We start from the raw sequence: 18,962 nt of genomic DNA, 5'->3' as shown, positions 1-18,962 counted from the left end.
AAGTAATGATTTTTATTACCAAATTAATGAAAACCTCTATGTACTGTATATCCATTTTATGTGTACCTTAGGTAAATTAAAGATACATTTTTAGCTTACCTTCAGAGAGGTTTTCCTGTGTGTTCCACTTTTCAGAACATTAATAACTTGTGTTCTTCCTGAATTCCCCTGCAAGGCTGCTCCAAGAACTTTTCCCCAAGTCAACTGAGCTTTATGAGAGAGTTTCAGCCAATCGGGACCAATGGACCAAGGTCTCTCATAAATTCACCATCCGTGGGTTGCCTAGCAACAACTCCCTTGACTTCTTGGATGAGGAATATGAACAACTTCAGGAGCAGGCAGGTGACACTCTGAGGATGAACGGTTGCTTGGAAACTAAAGAAACCATGGGAGTCATTCAAGAAGGTTGTATTTCAAAAACAATTAGAAATTAGTTATAGACTCCTAGAGACTGTATGTATTTTCCAATTCCAACAGTAACACCTTATGTTTAATAAATGGAATTACCTTTAACATCAGAACAGTTTTGATATTCACTTGTGACATAGCTGTTTAAAATACTGCTATTGTAATATCCACAAATTAAAGATAAGAGTTTTATTTCTGAGACCCTTTGTGCATTACATTATGTTTCATTACTATAGGGAAAAGGTTTTAAATCTGTTTATTAAAACAATGTATGAGCTGTAAGTTCTGCTAATACTAAAGTGTACTGTTGTTCATTAGTATAATAACACATTGTTTCAGTAATGTGTGGTAATCCCAGCTGTGTAAATATAAAGTGTTACTTTGTTCAGCTTTGAAAAGCCAAAATGCAATCTTCACAGATTTCATATCCTTTTTTACATATTGAAATTAGTGCTTGGAAGTGGACTTTATTTTTAAATTTGTCTACATATATACAGTATGTATGTATTAACCATTTTTGTGGAGAACCAGGAGTTCCCCATGTTCAGGGGCATTTACACCTCTGACTTACCGCAGAACGTAATGCAGACAAGTCACACAGATTCACAGTTTGTTGTAGCTGAAGTGAGAACTTCTTAAATGGTAACACTGTACTTAAGTCTATTCACGAAGTAATGAAACAACATCATAGCTCCTTCATATCAAGACCAAAACATAATAAATCAACATAGATAAAAACACATAATAAAATAATTATCATAAGGCCAAAAATATTTACTTTTCTGTCCCCTTTAATGTTTGTTTCAATTTATTAGATTTTGTAATACAGATATTACTATCCAAAGTTTTTGGTCAGTTCGCCTTTTTTTCCATATGCTGAAGCCAATTGGAAGTTGGAGACTACGTCAGTGGCACAGTCTGTTTCCCCATACATTTTAATGACTTTCTTGGTAAATTAACATCCCCTTATTTAGTTTTTGTTCTCACTGTATTTTGCTCTTTTGATTGCATTATTTGATTATGTTTTACTTTTACATCAGTGTCACACACACAGTTCAGACATACTGAGGCTGATATCACGCATTGTTCTGTGATTATAAAAATGCAGGTCCAGAGCAGTATGCCTATTAAAACTACCTGCACAATTTGCTTTCAAGGCTTTGACTTCTGACCACAGACATGCCATGCCTACCATGGTATATTGAAAACCCATCTCTGGGGACCAAAGGAAATTGCTCAGATACAGATGCACACAAAGGCACTTTCAAAGCACATTAAATATTACAGAGAAGTGCTTCTATTAGTAGACATATGAAAATAACTTCGATTTTCCTATAGAATGGCAGCTGAAGAAGAAACAACTGCCTACCCTCAGATGTTTGAGTTATGAACAAGGTTTATTTATTTTTTAAAAAGCTAATGATGACAGCCATCTGACATGTGGTATGAATATCAAGCAGCAGATGGAAATCTCCCGGGTTCAGGTATCTGTGGCAAAATGAATCTTCTAGCAGTCCAAGCTGGAACTGAACTGAACTGCATCTTGGAGACAGGTAGTTACAGAATATTTCCATGCTTGAAAATGAAGCTGTCTCCTCCAGTGAGAATTAACAGAACAAAGAAACACTAATTGAGAACTTTAACATATTTCTTTTTGGCTTTGAAAATGTTCACAGATTTCATATCATTTTTTCACTATGCTGAAAATGTTATTGCATTTATTTGTTAAAAATGCCTTATGTGCTACATTTGGGAGGAAAATTATACTCCTACATTACAGATTGAAAGCAAACATTTGAAATGGAATAGTACAAATTACAGTATGTTTCTTCTCCTTGGGGTTTCATTAATATCTGAGTGCATTAGATATGAATGAATTTGTCTAATTCGAAGATCAGCTGGTTTCTATAAAATTGTAAAATATTTCTATACTCCAATGCTAAATACTGTATAATATCTGAGTGCATTAGATATTAATGAATTTGTCTAATTTGAAGATTAGCTGGTTTCTATAAAAATGTAAAATATTTCTATACTCCCATGCTAAATACTGTATATGTGGACAAAGCTCGCAGTGTGTTTTTATTTAAATACTGTAAAAAAACCTGTAGAGCCCCATTTTATTTTTTTCAACAATTGTATTAAATTTTCTTCCCTTATTTTGTGAGACTACTGGTGAGACTAAATGAATATCAGATCAAATCTATCCCTTTAAATATACCAACCAACATAATATAACAGTACATTTAACGAAGGTGTATATTAACCCAGGGCACAATGTTTTGCAGTGTGTGCAATTAATATAAGTATAATATGTAAGTCTGTGGAATCAAAGACAAAAGAATGTAGCAGTTTGTGTATTTGAGTAAAATGTGGAAACTATTCCCATTAAAATTAAGTTTTTGTAAATGTGTGAGTGTATATAAATACATTTCAAGGGTTTTTTAAATAAGGGCTACTGGCCCTTTAAGGCAATTAAGAACCCTTCCAGAATGTGTATATTATTGATTTTGCCTTACCGTATCTGAGTTGCCTTTAGAGAAGACACATGTTGTATAAATATATCTACAGTTTCTATGTTTATTTTTACAGTGGTAATGGAAAGTGCATGCCTTTTTTTCTTGCCAATCTCCTGAAATATTCAGTAAAGCTGTTATTTTTTACATAGCTGCTCAATTAAATTCTTGTGCAGAAACTGAGTATTGTAGATAATTATAGCTATTTAAATACAGACTGTTCACAGAAGAAATATTAGGTCAGCTTTTAAGGGGTTGTGTATTATTTAGTTTTGGTTTAGTTTTTGCTTACATACAACATTACTAAATGGCAGAAAAGTGCCAAACCAAAACAACAGTTAAAGTATGTGATCATGGGCTAATACTATTTCCATGCCTAAATAAATTGTTAACTCCTTGAATATTTTGAACTGAATCATGACCCATGGTGTCAATTTAATCATGTTAAATGTGTGTTAGTGTGTTAAATGCCACCTGGGAGATGCAGATGTGACTTTAAAATCCTTTCAGAATACAAGTCTGTTTGAAACACTCAGACATTTGGCCTCTGTAAATATCAGTGATAACATTGATAACAATAAAGCCTGTGTTCTGTTAAAAGATGTTCCTATTATATTCTCCCAAAACTCTCCTGTAACCTATTGCTGAGCACTAGTTTCTGCCTACAAGATTTTGTGTTCCTCAGACTAGACCCTGGTCTTGAACCCTTTCATTCTGCAGCCTGAAACTTGACAACTTTCTGTTTTTGCTTTTCACATTCATATTAAGACTAAACTCTGTTCCTTTTCTTTCATCGTAACTTTAGTTTGTATAACAAGATGTTCCTGCTTCGAGGTGTTTACTGAATATATTCCAACTTACATTTTCTGAGTTTATTCTCTTCTATATATAGTACACTATTTACATTAATGAAATCTCCTGAGGTGCTTTTGTATACCTCTCCTTTGTTACACTATTTCACCTAAAAATAAACGTACCAACCTCGGACCCATTTTGTAAATGGTTAATTCTGGCCTTCACTGTATATGTAGTTGTTGCTAGCAGCTGATGTGTAAATATGAAAATTAAATGTTTTTCAAACATGTTAAAAAAACTAGCAAGCAAGGAGATGAATTTACTCATTGTATAAATTTGTAAGTGCTTGAAGTGAATGTCAATTATTTCAGAATTTTCTTAATGTTTTGTTTACCTGAAAATATTCAAATATGGTAACCTGTCATAAAACATGGAATTAAGAACACTGTTTTTATGTGAGGTGTAGCCTTTTTTAATAGATGTATTTGGGTGGCATAATTTTGTATCCCACTTGAGTTCCTGACTCATGGGAATAGAAGCATTTCAGAAACCCACAAGAAAGATTTGCTTCAGGGTTGTCTCCAGATTGGATTTAATTAAACTTTATCTTAAATAAGCAGCCAAATAAAAAAGAAAACACGTGATTTAGTTATATAACTGCATAAGTTGTAAATTTCTTTTTTCTCTGTCCTTGTGTTGTCATTTGTACATATCTCTGTAGATACTGTAAAGGGAGTCTGTATTGGATCATTTCATTGCCATGTTAAGGACTACATTCTCAGAGAGGTGCACAAGCTGTGGGATACATGTCTTCTGAGACAGAACAAAGGCAGAGGCAAATGAATTTTTATCTAAATAAATTTCATACATTGAACAAAGCTGTGTCCTTCCCCTTCTTTTTAATAAATTAAAAAAGGTTAGAGTTGTTTAGTTTATGTTAGCAAATACTTGTCCTTCTGTCAAAATTTCACCCCAACACCATCTTCATACAGTTCTTTACAGAAGCGAGAGAAATAGCCTTTTGAAGGATTCCAGATAGAGTTTTAATTTACTAAGCAGTAGTTAACCTTGAAGATTACATTAAATTAAATTTGTTGTGTGTCATCGTTAACATCATTACATGCAATTTTGCAAGCTGTTATTGTACCTATACTATGCAGTATATGTATCCTGGGTTTGTGAATTATATTGGTTTTCAAATAATGCTAACTCATTGTAAGAGAGCATACTTATTAGAGTTTTAAATGTATTTTTCCCACATGCAGAATTTTGTACCTGCTTATTATTTTCATCATTAGCTTATCACTTCCAAACCTCCAGTAAGAAGGATATAACCTACAAAGACTCTAGTAAAATTGATTTCCGAGTTTTAAAATCCACATTGCTCCCCTTGAATCCTCAAAGTGAAGCACAATCTTTTTAAGGGCCTAGGAATTATGTTGGCTCTGCCCCCAGAGACTGAGCTGAGATTTCAGTGGGTAGGTCATTCCACCACTGAGGAAAAGCAGAGAGGGGAGTATAAAGTACCAGGAATACTGGGAGTATAGTTGTGGTTAAAGAGAAAATGCAGAGAGCATGAGAGAAGGTGTAGGGAGAGATTTAAGACATTAGGTATTACTGCAGCAGAGTTAGAAGAGCAAAGTACACTGAAGATCTAAGCATTACTAGAGAACCATTTCTTTCTTCTTTATTCAGTGGCTACTCTCTCAGCACTTTACTAGGATTAAGAAATCATGGAATGGAATCGATTTACTTATCCCTCCCCCAAACAGTTAAATTCAATAGTACTGCTCTGCACACTGGTAGTTTGACAAAACTTCAGCACCATGGACAGCTCTTCAGCCTTGCCTGTGAAATTTCGTTTTCACAAAGTGTTCCTACCGTACATTTTCATGCTGTCATTGTGACAAGCACTCCATATCTACTGTAGATCGAAACAAGATAATAACATTGATAACAATGGGTGTCTGTGGATTGCACTGTAATCAACATGAATTATCAATAGGTATGACGGACTTTGTCAAAACTGATGCATAAGCAGGTGAGAGATGGCACCCCATTGTTTTCTTGCTCAAAACCTAGGGTTATGAAAATGTATTGTTTTCCTGCAGTGGTAAACACAAACACATCTTGGTATGAGTATCTGTCCATTTTCTATCCACATCTTGCAATTCTGGCTTGTGGTGGAGTTGGGGCCTATCCCAGCAAGAATATAATCTAGTTTTATTTGTATGAACCCTGCATTGATTCAATGTATTTAACTTATTTTTTTCCACTAACTCACAATTTTTGGAGGCCAGGAATCAGCACAGTATACCCCACTATACTTTAAATCTTTATATGTTAATGTGAAGCAATGCTGTGATTTTTATGCCAAGATTTAGTTTCTGTTGCCTACTGCTTCATAAAAATTCAGTATTTGGAGCAAATGACAAATGCATATTCATACATAGCAATGTACAATGCATAAGCAAAAGCTATTTGATGTATTTAATAGTTAAATATTTTTAATGTTATTTACAGACCTCACTAGTAGTCTGTCTACCTGCAGTTTATAGCCTCTTTCTGGCCTCTTTTTACATAATACAGGGGTAGATTAGAATAGATGGAATAGATCAATCAGATTAGATTATTCCTAGGGTTCTGTTGTTATTGAATTGTCTTATGGATGCTGCACATTGGTGGTGGTGGAGGGGAGTCCCCATTACCTGTAAAGTGCTTTGACATAAGCCATTATTATTATTGTTAATATTGTTATTATTATTATTATTATTGTTATTATTATTATTATTATTATTGTTATTATGATTATGATTATGCTACCTGAAGACAGATTGAAATTGCCTTCTCCATGTCATATGAACCATGAAGCTCAGTCTCTGATCTCTGTCTTGCAATCTAAGGTCATTTGGTCTTGGCTTAAACTGACAGGTTTTGAATAGTTCCATCTTAATACAGGGAACATAACTTCTTCATGAGGAGACATACTGTAATTTTGAGGCTTTTTTGTCATCCTGTTTAAATGAAATATGATGTTCTTGACAAATGTTCCAGAAATTGATTTATAATGGTAATGGACCTAACTGGTATTAAAGGGTACATTATCCTTATCAGATTAAGTATTATATTATATTAAGTATAAAATAGTTACACCAGCAAGGTAAGTGAATCCAAATATTTTATTTCTGACCGAATACTACAAAATTATGATTATTGTTTAAATGGTTTAAACTTAAGGACATTTGACTTTCTGCAGTGACTATCTGCGGTGTCTCTTAGTTATCTAAAATCACCATGGAAATGGAAATGAGTAATCGGAAAGAAAGGATATAAAGAATATTGTTTTTTTATTTATTTAACTATTGTATTTTAATATATAGTATAGTGCAGTTTAGTTGTATACTATTGGTCAATATGGGGTCCTGCCACATGTTATAACCTGTTTCTGAAAAGTCAGAAAACCTGTTTTAAACAGCTCAGCGCATGTATGTATTACTGGGTTTAATAGGTACATTGTCAGTGTTTCAAAACCTCATTTGTAAACATTTAACAATTTTCAAATAAATGTATTAATTTAAAGATACAGTAATAATGACTTACACACATATATGTCACATCTTTCTTTTTTCTCATGACTTTTTATTAACTTTAATTTGTAAGAATCTGGTGAAAGTCACACAAGTAACTTGTAACTATAATAGATTATTATTATTTTTATTATTATACTATTAATAATTAAGTATAATGTAGTTTCCCAACAGAACGTCTTATAAAGCATTCCAAATACATGAGATTCTCCCCAGTGCCAGTGGAGTACAGTGCCCTGATGAACTACACCGAACACTTTCCTAGGTTACATTAAAAAATTGCAAGAAGCTTCAAGTTTAGTGTACGGATGTTTTTTTCCGTGGAAGAAACAGGTTAGAAATGCAAAGTCGATTTTAAAATACTGCAAAGAAATCATAAATTTCTAAATGTATCAATTTTATAATATTAAATTGTATGCCAATTTCACATTAATTTTACATCTTCGAAAACTACAGTATACAGTAAGCATGATTAAGACAAACGAGGCGGTTTTTCATTTGCTCCATACAATACAAATACAGTAACTTTTATTATTTAAAATGCGAACAAAAGCCAACCAGATATACAGTGTTTGTTAAAGCCTACAAAACAACACGTTTGTTATCAGTAACTGCAGTACCACTACACTGTACCAACACAACTCAGTTACACAGAGCTCCTAATTTCGATTCCCTTTTTCTGGGATGTAAACAATCCCCACCCCTCACTTTTCCAGGCACTCTGGGTAAATATGGCAGCTTCCTGTCTGCATTACAGCTTTCTGCTGTGCTAGGGTCCATTCTGTTCTTTAATTTTATTTCTTTCTTATATTTCTGTTACTTGAATTTCGTTCTGTTCTCTAGTTTGGCATTGTATTCAGAGATCATAACGAAACATAAAAGACATGGAAAAGAGTGGAAGCACCGATAGCCTCGGATCCAAACCGTCCTCCAGGCAGCCCAGTGTGGATTCATTATCCAGGTGGGGGGAGCTCAGCTACGTACAGATTGTTTTTGCAATGTCATAGTCTGTAATAACAGCTGTTATCCTTCTGGAACACTTAAATTGTATTTAACAGTCCTGAAAACAAACCATTGCAATGCTCATTTCTGAGATTTCCAGATGTTGTTCTGTTCGTTACGGTAGCTGTAGCATCGCGCTCACCGCTCAATTACTGTCAACTTGGATAAATCTTTACAGTAAATCTTCACTTCCACAGGCTAATCGTCTGCGCGAAAATAACGTTCTCTGCACTGTGACATTTTGAGTAATGTTCCTTATTTTTTTAATGAGAAGTAAAATGAGTTAAAAGCCCTTTTAGTGTGGCTGGTCCCGAAAATTGAAATCTGTCGCCACAGTTAGTCCGAAAAATCGGAAAGCTATAATTAAATCTTTTTAAAAACATGTAAAGGAACTTCTGTGCGTTTTTTTTAAAGAGTAGTGCTTAATGTAAGGATTATTGTCATTTCTTAATATTAATATTGTTATTAAAAGTTTCACAATTTGTCTTTTAGAACGCTCTACACTGTAGAGGCCCTTTGTAGTGGTGGTGTAGTTCTAGTGTTGCCGCAATGGGTATTGCTTCACAACTGCAGATTTAAAAAAAATTGTAGGGGGGGGGGGGGGGGGGAGTCTTTTATTTTTTACTCAATAAATCGCTGGATTTGGACACTGGTGTCTTGTACCCGCAGCACGTCCACCTCTCGCTCAGATCGTTCTTCTCACACAAAGCAGCCCCTGACTCTTTCGTCTGACTCCGTGTCCACTTCTGCAGAGCTCTCACCAGAGCACCGGGTGTGTATATTGCTGAGAGGTACTCGTGTGTACACTCCCCGAAAGTCAGGAGGAGGGAAAGTTCATGAGGACCTTTATGGAAGGTCTTGTTAATCAGCTTTTTTCATTCACATCGCTTCTTTTTTTTCTTTGAATCTTTATTCCTTTTTTACTTTTGTTTTGTGTTGTTCTGCTGTAGGCTGAAAATAAATGAAATACTTTGAGCTTTTAGAGGAATTGCTGCAAGTCTTGTAATTGTAATTTTCTGCCTTTATTGTGTAACAAATATATAAATTGTTCAGCCTTGCATGTTCAGGATGTTTAAAGGGAGACTCGTAATAGGATTTCCAAATCCAGTAGACAAACCTTTTTGTATTACAAGTGCAGAAAATTCAATGTACTTTTAGTATTGTATTGAAATTTCAAAGGTAATATTATTGTCATTAAATCTGGTTTCAGGCTTTAGGTTTCTAGGCATGAAAGGTCAAGTAGCACTTTAAGTCTTACAAGTCAACACTCATGATTGTCTGATATTTTTATGCTGATATTCTCATTGTTTTTTTAGATTTACAGACTTATTTGTTTTCTCAACAGGGTAAAAGCTTTCTGGAGGTCAAGGTAAAGCACTCAGTGGTTCATTTTGACTCTTTGCTGTCTAAGGTCTAAGAAGTGGTTCTGAAACAATCTGGAATGTTCCAGTTCTGACATTCTCAGAACTGAAAGTCATAGGTCTCATGTCCTGGCACATGAACCAATGATACCAGTCTTCCAAATACAGGAATATTTAACTATATTAATTGAACATTATAGTTATTACTGGATTTCACTGCTTTCAGCCATTTTCAGCCACCTGCCTCCTTCCTATAGGGACACACACCTTATGCTAGAGATACATAATGCTTTGTAATATATGAGTTTTGTGCAATTTAAGTAAATGAATGGAGCCGTTTAAATTGGGGATTACTCACCGCTTGTAAATCACACACTTTGTAAGTGTTACACATTGCTAATTCTTTACTATTTCTTAGTCTGTCCTCTTAATGTGGTGGTATTGTGATGTTGAACGTGCTGGTCAGTGGTAATGGTACATTTTCTAAACTCTGCCTTGATGCTGCTTGTTTCGTGATTTTAATGCGTTGAGATCCTAAAGTAAATTTTTTAGAATGGTTTTTAGAATACCTTCTTTGGAACAGTGTTCGTCTGCTTTTGCTTTATGCTCTCAACGTGTGGCATGCAAGCTTTGTGAATGACAGCGCTCTTGTTTTGACAATAGGTGCTAAGAGAGGCTAGTAAATTGGCTCAACTGGAAGAACCTCAGTTACTACCAAAGGAATCAATACAGGATATGGGTAGGTCTTCCAGTGGGTAGCCTTCAATTTGGACATCTTTTAAAGATGGTGACTTAGAACTGGTAATGAATTGCTTTGCAATTGGTAATGAAAATGCCTTTGATCTCTCTTACTCAACATTTATTAGCATGTTACCTCTGTTTTTTGTATTAGTATACTAGTAAAAAAGCCCATATTTTCTTTCTAACATGGGCTGATGTGCTAGTTCATGATTGCCTCTGCGAATTCTATACCTTTTATGTGCTTCACTACAAGTCCTTCTTGGGTGTTCTCACTTATATGTTTTGAAATTCCTGTTTCATTTCTTGTTGAGATTTTACACATTACGTTGTTCAAGTCCTTATTATATCCTGCTTTGTGCTCCTTTACTTTGCAGCTAAAGATGTCACTTATATCTGTCCCTTTATTGGTGCCATAAGAGGAACGCTAACTGTTACTAACTACAGACTGTTTTTCAAATGCATGGATCGGGTAAGATTGGCTCTTTTTTATAAACTTTTGTTTTTCCGTGTTTCCATACATAAACATAAGAATAGAAGACAGAAAACCATTTAGCTTGTTCGTTAGTAGCTACGGGAATATACAGTTTAATCCATCTTCCATAGAGAAGCCCGCAGCTCAACTACCTGGCTGGTACTACTGTTCCACACACTCACAAATGTGTAAACAAATGTTTCCAGTTCTCTGTTCTTTTTAGTAACCAGCTATGACCCAGTGCCCTTGCTTTCCTAATGCGTCCGATACATACCCTGAGTTGACCCTAGCTATACCTTATAGGATTTTACATATTTGGATCAAATATCCTTTTTTCTAAATTAACAAGAGTTTCTTCAATGGTGTATGACACAGTTCTCTAAGCCAAGAAATCATTCATCTTGCTCTTTTTTCCAATTCTAAGTCTGAAATATCATTTTTGCAGTATGCTGACCAAAACTGAATACAGTGTATCAATTGGGCATTTTACTAATGCGTTATTAAGTTTGCACTTGCCTTCTTTTGATGTACAATCGACATGTTTTGTTGTGTATCACAACATCGTTTGTGCTTTTTAATGCTTCCCTGCATTCTCCTAAAGTGGACATAGAATAATTTACATAAACAGCCAGATCCCCTTCGTGTGTCCTCCCATCCAGCTCTTAATCTTAATCCACGTGATATTTACAACAAGTGTTTCTTCTGCCTGTATGGTTTACTGGTGATCTCTCACTGCGCTTCCTAACTGTGAGGATTTTATATCACATACTAAACTATTGTTTTTGAACAGAGCACAGGAAAATGTTCATTTTCATTAGAATATTGTAGCTAATGTAGGGAATAGATAAAAGCTTATAGGAGAAATTGCGATTTTATGCATTGCATTAGAGGCGTATCATCTGTTGAATAGACCTCCATTCAACATTTCATGGATTTGCTGCACAGCCAGCAATAGTGGCAAAGCAAATGTTCTTGAAAACCATGAATGAAAATGGATGCACTTTTCCTTTTCATCATATATGAAGAGTTTCCTACAATTTCCCTTCTTACCAGGATCCACCATTCGTCCTTGACATTCCCCTGGGCGTGATCAGTCGCATTGAGAAGATTGGGGGAACCTCAAGTCGTGGGGAGGTGTCCTATGGACTAGTCTGTAAAGTAAGTGCTGCAGGCACTAGCCCTCTGACACAGGTTACGATAACACGACCTACGATTTTTCTTTTGTGCTTCAGTGAAAGTCTGTTGGGTTAGGAGGTGCAGATAAATAAGGACAGAACTGTTGTCAGTATTGATTTTGCTGTTTGAATACAGTAAGCAATTTCATGACTTTTCATTCTCTGGAAGTACTCTATGCTTGTTTCAATTCATTAAAATGAATGCACTGTCCTTTTGCAGGATATACGAAATCTGCGGTTTGCTCACAAACAGGAAGGTCACAACAGAAGGTCAATCTTCGAAACCTTAATGAGATATGCATTTCCCATTTCAAATGGCATGGTAAGGGACTTCTTTTGCATTATGTATATTGGATTAGCAGGTGCAGAAAAGGACAGATTTGTTTCAGTGCTTTTTTTTTCCTGTAATGCAGTGGATTTTGAAAATTTCTGATGTTTACTTGTATGTGCCTGAAATTACCAGTAACTTTTTCATTTTGTGTTTTCTTTGTTCTTATTTCCTTTTTATGCTGCAGCAAATTTTTGCATATGAATATGAACAGCTGTTCCCTGAAAATGGTTGGAAGGTATATGATGCCATTGTGGAATACAAGAGACAGGTAGATACAGTGTTTTGTAACTCATTTTTTAACTTTATGAGTTCTTTATTAAGTTTGAGGCTTAGACTCTTTGCATTTATTTGTTAGTTCATTTAGAATGTCTTTCACATTTCCCTTGATGTAGCCAGGCTCTGTTCAGAGACTCTGAGGGTGTCCTAAATGCTTTTATTAGAGGAACATCCTCAATCTGTGGTGTTTATAGATCCATTCCATTTAAATACAATATACTATTGTTGTTTGTTGTGCAATACAGAAACCAAAGGCTAATTTTATGACCCATAGACTTTTCAGTGTGGTGGCAGTGCTGTTGTTTGTTGTGGGGTTGCTGTAGGGTTTGCCCAATGAGAGCTGGAGAATAACCAAGGTCAATGACCACTATGAGCTGTGTGACACCTACCCAGCTGTCCTGGTTGTGCCAGTCAACATTCCCGACGAAGAACTGAAGAGGGTGGCCGTCTTCCGAGCTAAAGGCCGAATCCCGGTATATATGTCCCTTTACTACAGTGTTCCTATATCCTTCTCTAAGTACCCACAACTGATGATTTGTAGAAATGTGAATAAGCTCGAGTAGTATCTAGATCATACTGGTTTTGTGTTTTTATTATTATGATGTCCTTATAAGCTGGTTTTAGTTTTGTGTGCGTTTTGGTTTGATCCAGCTGTGCTGTATGAACATTTTGTAAGCAACCTGAAAAAAAACAGAAGCAGTGTGATGTTCAGATTCTAAGTACAGGCTAGAAGTTGTAATAATGGCTAGGGTCTTATATCAGTGTTTAAACCACTCCTATCATAATGTGGAAAGAATTTGATAAATATACAATTAATTTATACGTTTTAAATGCTTGTGCTGTGGGCCCTGTTCGTTTTCCAGGTGCTGTCTTGGATCCACCCGGAGAGTCAGGCCACAGTGACAAGGTGCAGTCAGCCCATGGTGGGGGTGAATGGGAAACGCAGCAAGGAGGACGAGAAGTACCTGCAGGCCATCATGGACGCCAACGCTCAATCCCACAAGCTCTTCATCTTTGATGCTCGGCCCAGTGTTAACGCCGTCGCAAACAAGGCAAGCGGCCCTTATTCAGGCACTCTGCACTCCTGCGTTCAGAAAGGAGTTGCATCACAGCACAGGCCAACACATAAATGTTGCCGTTAAATGGTTCCTTTTTATCCATCAGGAGAGTAAAATTGGTCAACATTAATTTGTGAGGAAATTGCAGAGTAACACAGTGTTTGAAAGAATAAAAGCAGGTGCTCACTCGATCAAAACGCATCACTGGAGAATCCTGTGAACTGCTTGTGTTCACAGACATGTTTTTTTCAATGTCATTTTTTTGTGTTTAAGCAGAAAAGAGAAGAAACGTCTACCGTCTTTAAAACCTGTTGCTTTTGTGCACACATCAGCCAGGAATTTTCCACCCGTTGTCTCGTTACCGTATAGCTAGTTTCTCATTCTGACTTTTTCGGCAGACCAAGGGTGGCGGCTACGAGAGCGAAGACGCCTATCAGAACGCTGAGCTTGTGTTTCTGGACATCCATAACATCCACGTGATGAGGGAGTCCCTGCGCAAGCTCAAGGAGGTGGTTTACCCCAACATTGAGGAGTCCCACTGGCTGTCCAACCTGGAATCCACACATTGGCTAGAGCACATCAAGGTTAGGATGGAGATGGAGAGAGGACTGCATCCAATTTAAAAGGCTACAGATTTGGTAGAAAGCTTCGAAAAAGGCCTTTTTATGCCTCTCTTAGCCAAAAAGAAAAGTTGTAAGTAAAAAAACTTCAATGATGAATTCTAGTTTCATACATAAAGGAAATCTCTTCTGTGCATTATTCAGTAGGAGCTGGTTTTGATTTTTTTTTTTATGTTGTCCTAATAAGTTACCTATTTTTATTTTTGTAGTGTGTTTTGGCTTGATCCAGCTGTGCTGTATAAAACGTCTGTATACTACCTAAAAAGAAACAATCAAAGCCACAATCGTTGTGCTTCCGAGAGAAATTAGGGGTGGCGGTTTGCACGTTTAAGGAAAAAAGCTGCCGAAGAGTTGAGAGCCCCCTTGCTGAAGGCGTGTCGTCTCTCCTGCGCTACAGCTGATCTTGGCTGGAGCCCTGCGCATAGCCGACAAGGTGGAGTCGGGGAAGACCTCGGTGGTGGTCCACTGCAGCGACGGCTGGGACCGCACCGCGCAGCTCACCTCCCTCTCCATGCTGATGCTCGACAGCTACTACCGCACCATCCGCGGCTTTGAGGTGCTCATTGAGAAGGAGTGGCTGAGCTTCGGACACCGCTTCCAGCTGGTACTGCACGCCCTTTAAAACACAGACTTTAGCACTAACCCTTGAGGTTTTTAACACCTTAGATGTTCTATAAGCAGTTCTGAATATATTGATAGGGCTTCAACACACATGAGATGCCTCATCTGATCTCCTTTAATTTTGGCCGAATTCACCCCTTTTTTGGGGGGGCACGCTCTCCCAGGATCTTGTTTCTATGACTCTTTTTGTATAAAAATTATCTTAATCTCCAAGTCTGTCACGGGACTGCTAGACAGTTTAGTCTGATCGTCATCCCTAAGGGTTGGAGGCATTTAGCTGCTTCTCTGTCCTCCTGGCCAAATGCGGCCAGCAATTATCTAGTGGCTGCTGTTGAAGATGTTTAATGCGATCTCTCTGTTCCCCTCCTCTTCAGAGAGTTGGGCATGGTGATAAGAACCACACAGATGCAGACCGGTCTCCAGTGTTCCTGCAGTTCATAGACTGCGTGTGGCAGATGACAAGACAGGTAAGCGATATGCAAGGCAGAATGCAAAGATTGTGGTCGACCGGTTTGTGTCAAAACGTCCAAAATACCAATACGGGTATAAAACTCCTTGGAACTGTCCGCCTTTCATAGTTCTAAGCCAGCTGAAAGAGGAGCCCTTGTTCCTGCTGTAGCTTCTTATTTTTTAGTTTGATGTTAATTATCAGGCGCTAATTATGTCCTGTCTTTCTTCTGGGTGTCTTTGCTGTGTTGCAGTTTCCTGCGGCATTTGAGTTCAACGAATACTTTCTAATCACAATCTTGGACCACCTCTACAGCTGTCTCTTTGGAACATTCCTGTGTAACAGTGAACAGCAGCGGGTGAAAGAGGTAAATGTGCACAGAGGAGTAGCTCACCTACGCTCACACAATTACAAGTGATGAGAATTCTGATTTCTACATTATTGTTGCCAGCTGAATAAATTTTGAATAAGGACAGCTGGAATTGCATTAAAATTCTGTTGACAGAACAACATATACATACATGTGGTATTTAGGTTAGGTTGAAAGGTTTATCAGGATGTATGTACAGTATGCTTCTAAGGAAATGGGAACATTTTGACTCAATCTACAGGCGGTGCAGAAAAGAGCAGTCTCGCTGTGGTCCTACATTAACAGCCAGCTGGATGACTTTACCAACCCCCTGTATGTGAACTACTCCAACCATGTGCTCTTCCCCGTGGTCAGCATGCGCCACCTGGAGCTTTGGGTGGGCTACTACATCAGGTGGAACCCACGGATGAGGCCTCAGGTAAAGAGCTGAGCCAATGAGTTATGATGCTAAGGAAAACTGGATTTTAAAGGACTTGACACTTGTGACTACTTTAAATTTGATTTGGTAGTAGTGTCCTTAAAATTTACTTTTTCCTAACAGTACCCTCAAATGTAAGTGAGATTCATTCTTAGGGGCAGTGTTATTTAATGATTGTGTAAGATGGATAACTGATAGAATCTGACTATCCACAAAATATATTATTAATATTACAATACAGCACTGTATTGATTTTAAATTCGTTATGCACTGAAGTCTTTGTTATTTTATTTGGCATTGTAGATGGCAGTTTTTATAATGGTGTTTTTATGGGTCCCTCAGCCTGGCCGGTGTTAAATTGTGCTGCATAGCTGAACACTGCTGTTCTTTCAAGCTGCTGTTTTCATTCAGTGCCTGAAGGATGCCTCTCGTTCCAGGAGCCCGTGCATCAGCGTTACAAGGAGCTGCTGGCCAAGAGGGTGGAGCTGCAGAAGAAGGTGGAGGAGCTGCAGCGCGAGGTGACCAACCGCTCAGTGTCTTCCTCCTCCGAGAGGGCGGGCTCTCCAACGCGCTCCATCACGCCAGTGCAGACGTTTGTCTGAGGGGCACAGGTTTGCTGGCTCTGTCACTGCACCTGCTACCATGCGTGCTGCTTTGAAACAAATCGGTATTTATGATCAACATACAACTGCACTGCACTGTAGTACGTTATTGCAGGGATTTCTCTGGCAAAAAAAAACTTGCATTAGGAGACACAAAGCCCAGCACAAGATTGAGCTTTTCCATTGGCTATGCGAAGACTCTTATTATTCAGAAGTGGAACTGGACTGCCATTGACTGCCTCACACGATAGCCAGACTATAGTTACCTCTGGGTGGTGATCTCGCATCTTTGTTAGAGGTTAATTACAATATTCACTAATACCACCTGCTGGCAAGCCTTCTTCGTTAATTTTATTGTATTTATCAAGCTAAATCCCCTTGAAAATGTATGCAAAATTTGATGTGTCTCTAATTTATTATTTCACAGGTTTGCCAGGAGTTGGGAAAAAATATATATTTACACATTGTTTAGTCATTAATTTAGTTAATAATTTAAATATTCAGAGCCAACAGGAATATAGAATTCTTGCTAAATTAATATTACACAGTGTTCTTCTTCCTACTCTCAAGTGGAACAATATTATTTCCTTTTTTTAACCCTTTGTTTGGAACAGTGCTGTTTTTTCCAATGGCCAAAGTGGGGTAGGACCTTGTTCTTAAAACACTTATTTCTCATTTTATTAAACTGCTGGATCTGCCCTGTAGGTCTGTTATAATAGTACAGGGAATATGAGACTGTGTGGAGAGGGGACTCATTGGAGTATTAGCTGGATGACCCTGGTTGAACTGGAGCATTTGAGTTCTGTTACAGTGTGTGCTTTTGCAAGATTTAGGATTTAGTTTGAGAAACCTTTGGGAGTTATTGTTAAAACTTTAGCAAAACATGAAGGAAGAAAAAGAGACGAACCTTAGCCTTGCACAAAAAGAGGTTTTCATTTATAGGCTCACTCTCTGCAGTAGATACTTGAAAGTTGTCTGGATAAAAGAAGACCTGTTTTATATTTCAATCAGACCAATCTGGAGTTGTGAAGAACTCATGTACAGTTAGTTCTAATACATTGTTGAAGAATCTTAAGCCATATACCCAAGTTCCAACCAGAACGCTAAGATCCTTAAATTATATTATTTAAGATTTTCATGGCAAAGTACATTTTTGGTGCTAGAATGTCGTGACACTTCACACTTTTAAAGAGAAGTGTTATTCATAGATCAGCAACTGTGACATGTTCCATAAAATCAGTTGCATTCCACATTGCAGAGTACACAAAGTATATACCATATACATATTTTCAATGCTTACCCTTGTTTACTCCACTGAAATCTTTATATTTATATATTTCATGGTTTATTGTACGCTGTTTACTTATAATTATGAATCTTTGATCAAAGTAACCAATTGTGCAGTTAGCCTACTTTGCACTTATTACATTGCACTAACACTCCCACTACCCCCATCAAGAAAATATCATTTAAAAGAAGACAATGATACTAAAACCAATGGTTGAATTTACTGTTGGACTCAAGGATGTTTACTTGGGTTTTAATATGAGTACATGTGGGATTTTAATGTTGCGCGGTGTTCAAGAATTATTTTGAAAAGATGTTAAATCGAGTTTGTATTTATTGTTCTTTTAACAATTTGTTTGAATAATCAACTGTTGTTAATTTCTGTGAGATGGGAATTTTTTCTCAGTTACAGTTGTGACTGGTCCCATACAATAATGAAGTGAAGCCATAAAGTGAAATATTAGGCACCTGGGTACCTAGATTAGTAGGACTGTTTCCATTTCATTCCACAATGAATGTTGCCATTCCTCATTTCAAGTTGTTTTGTGGCTTTTTTTTTTACACAAATAAAGCTATTTTAGTTGTTTTGAATAGTTATGCATTTTGTGATTTCCATTACAAGTACACCAATATCACCACCTGTATACACTGTACCTACAGTCTTGTATGACCTCTTACCTTATATCAGAAATAACAACCCCTTATCTTGTATAATAAAATGATTTTGACATGGCTTTATTTTCTCAGTAATCTATAGATACAACCACTAACTGAAATAAAAAAAATACCTTAAATTGTACGGAAAATCCAAAGATTCAGCTATTTTTTTGCAGCAGAATGTGATTTCCACTAATAATAAGTTTCAACTGCAATA

At 36.9% G+C, this 18,962-nt stretch overlaps 2 protein-coding genes and 1 long non-coding RNA gene across 5 annotated transcripts in view; 2 read left to right on the top strand and 1 right to left on the bottom strand.

Moving 5' to 3' along the window:
- The window catches only part of pde2a (phosphodiesterase 2A), a 224,639-nt gene extending 220,042 nt beyond the window's left edge, over positions 1-4,597 (top strand). For all 3 annotated transcript variants that reach the window (XM_088639301.1, XM_088639303.1, XM_088639302.1), the window contains exon 31: positions 176-4,597. In XM_088639301.1, the coding sequence (XP_088495427.1) occupies positions 176-434 (259 nt within the window). In that variant the 3' untranslated portion in view covers positions 435-4,597. The remainder of the gene's footprint in view (positions 1-175) is intronic.
- A 3,417-nt stretch (positions 4,598-8,014) lies between these two features.
- mtmr2 (myotubularin related protein 2) lies at positions 8,015-18,679 on the top strand. The gene is made up of 16 exons (XM_088639295.1): positions 8,015-8,267; positions 8,978-9,080; positions 9,654-9,677; positions 10,333-10,408; positions 10,785-10,879; positions 11,936-12,040; positions 12,278-12,379; positions 12,573-12,656; positions 12,988-13,137; positions 13,528-13,716; positions 14,121-14,306; positions 14,740-14,946; positions 15,338-15,430; positions 15,665-15,778; positions 16,023-16,199; positions 16,637-18,679. Exons 1-16 carry the CDS (start codon positions 8,191-8,193, stop codon positions 16,799-16,801), a joined length of 1,947 nt encoding a protein of 648 aa, XP_088495421.1. The 5' UTR covers positions 8,015-8,190; the 3' UTR covers positions 16,802-18,679.
- LOC148658209 (uncharacterized) lies at positions 16,348-17,779 on the bottom strand. The gene is made up of 2 exons (XR_015940041.1): positions 17,709-17,779; positions 16,348-16,848 (listed from the first exon to the last, which is right to left on the bottom strand). It is a non-coding gene; the product is annotated as an uncharacterized LOC148658209 (long non-coding RNA).
- Positions 18,680-18,962: the final 283 nt, after the last annotated feature.

Source organism: Lepisosteus platostomus, chromosome 7 (assembly GCF_059453375.1).
Source record: "Lepisosteus platostomus isolate fLepPlt1 chromosome 7, fLepPlt1.hap1, whole genome shotgun sequence".
Taxonomy (NCBI): Eukaryota; Metazoa; Chordata; class Actinopteri; order Semionotiformes; family Lepisosteidae; genus Lepisosteus; species Lepisosteus platostomus.
The sequence above is the reverse complement of the archived record's forward strand: the minus strand, read 5'-3'. Positions and strand labels throughout refer to the sequence as shown.

Excerpts from the sequence above, each read along its gene's own strand:
- mtmr2 (XM_088639295.1), top strand. The coding sequence starts at position 8,191 with ATGGAAAAGAGTGGAAGCACCGATAGCCTCGGATCCAAACCGTCCTCC. Across the intron at positions 12,380-12,572 it reads TTCCCATTTCAAATGGCATG|CAAATTTTTGCATATGAATA; the intron begins GTAAGGGACTTC and ends TTTATGCTGCAG. Across the intron at positions 12,657-12,987 it reads TTGTGGAATACAAGAGACAG|GGTTTGCCCAATGAGAGCTG; the intron begins GTAGATACAGTG and ends GGGTTGCTGTAG.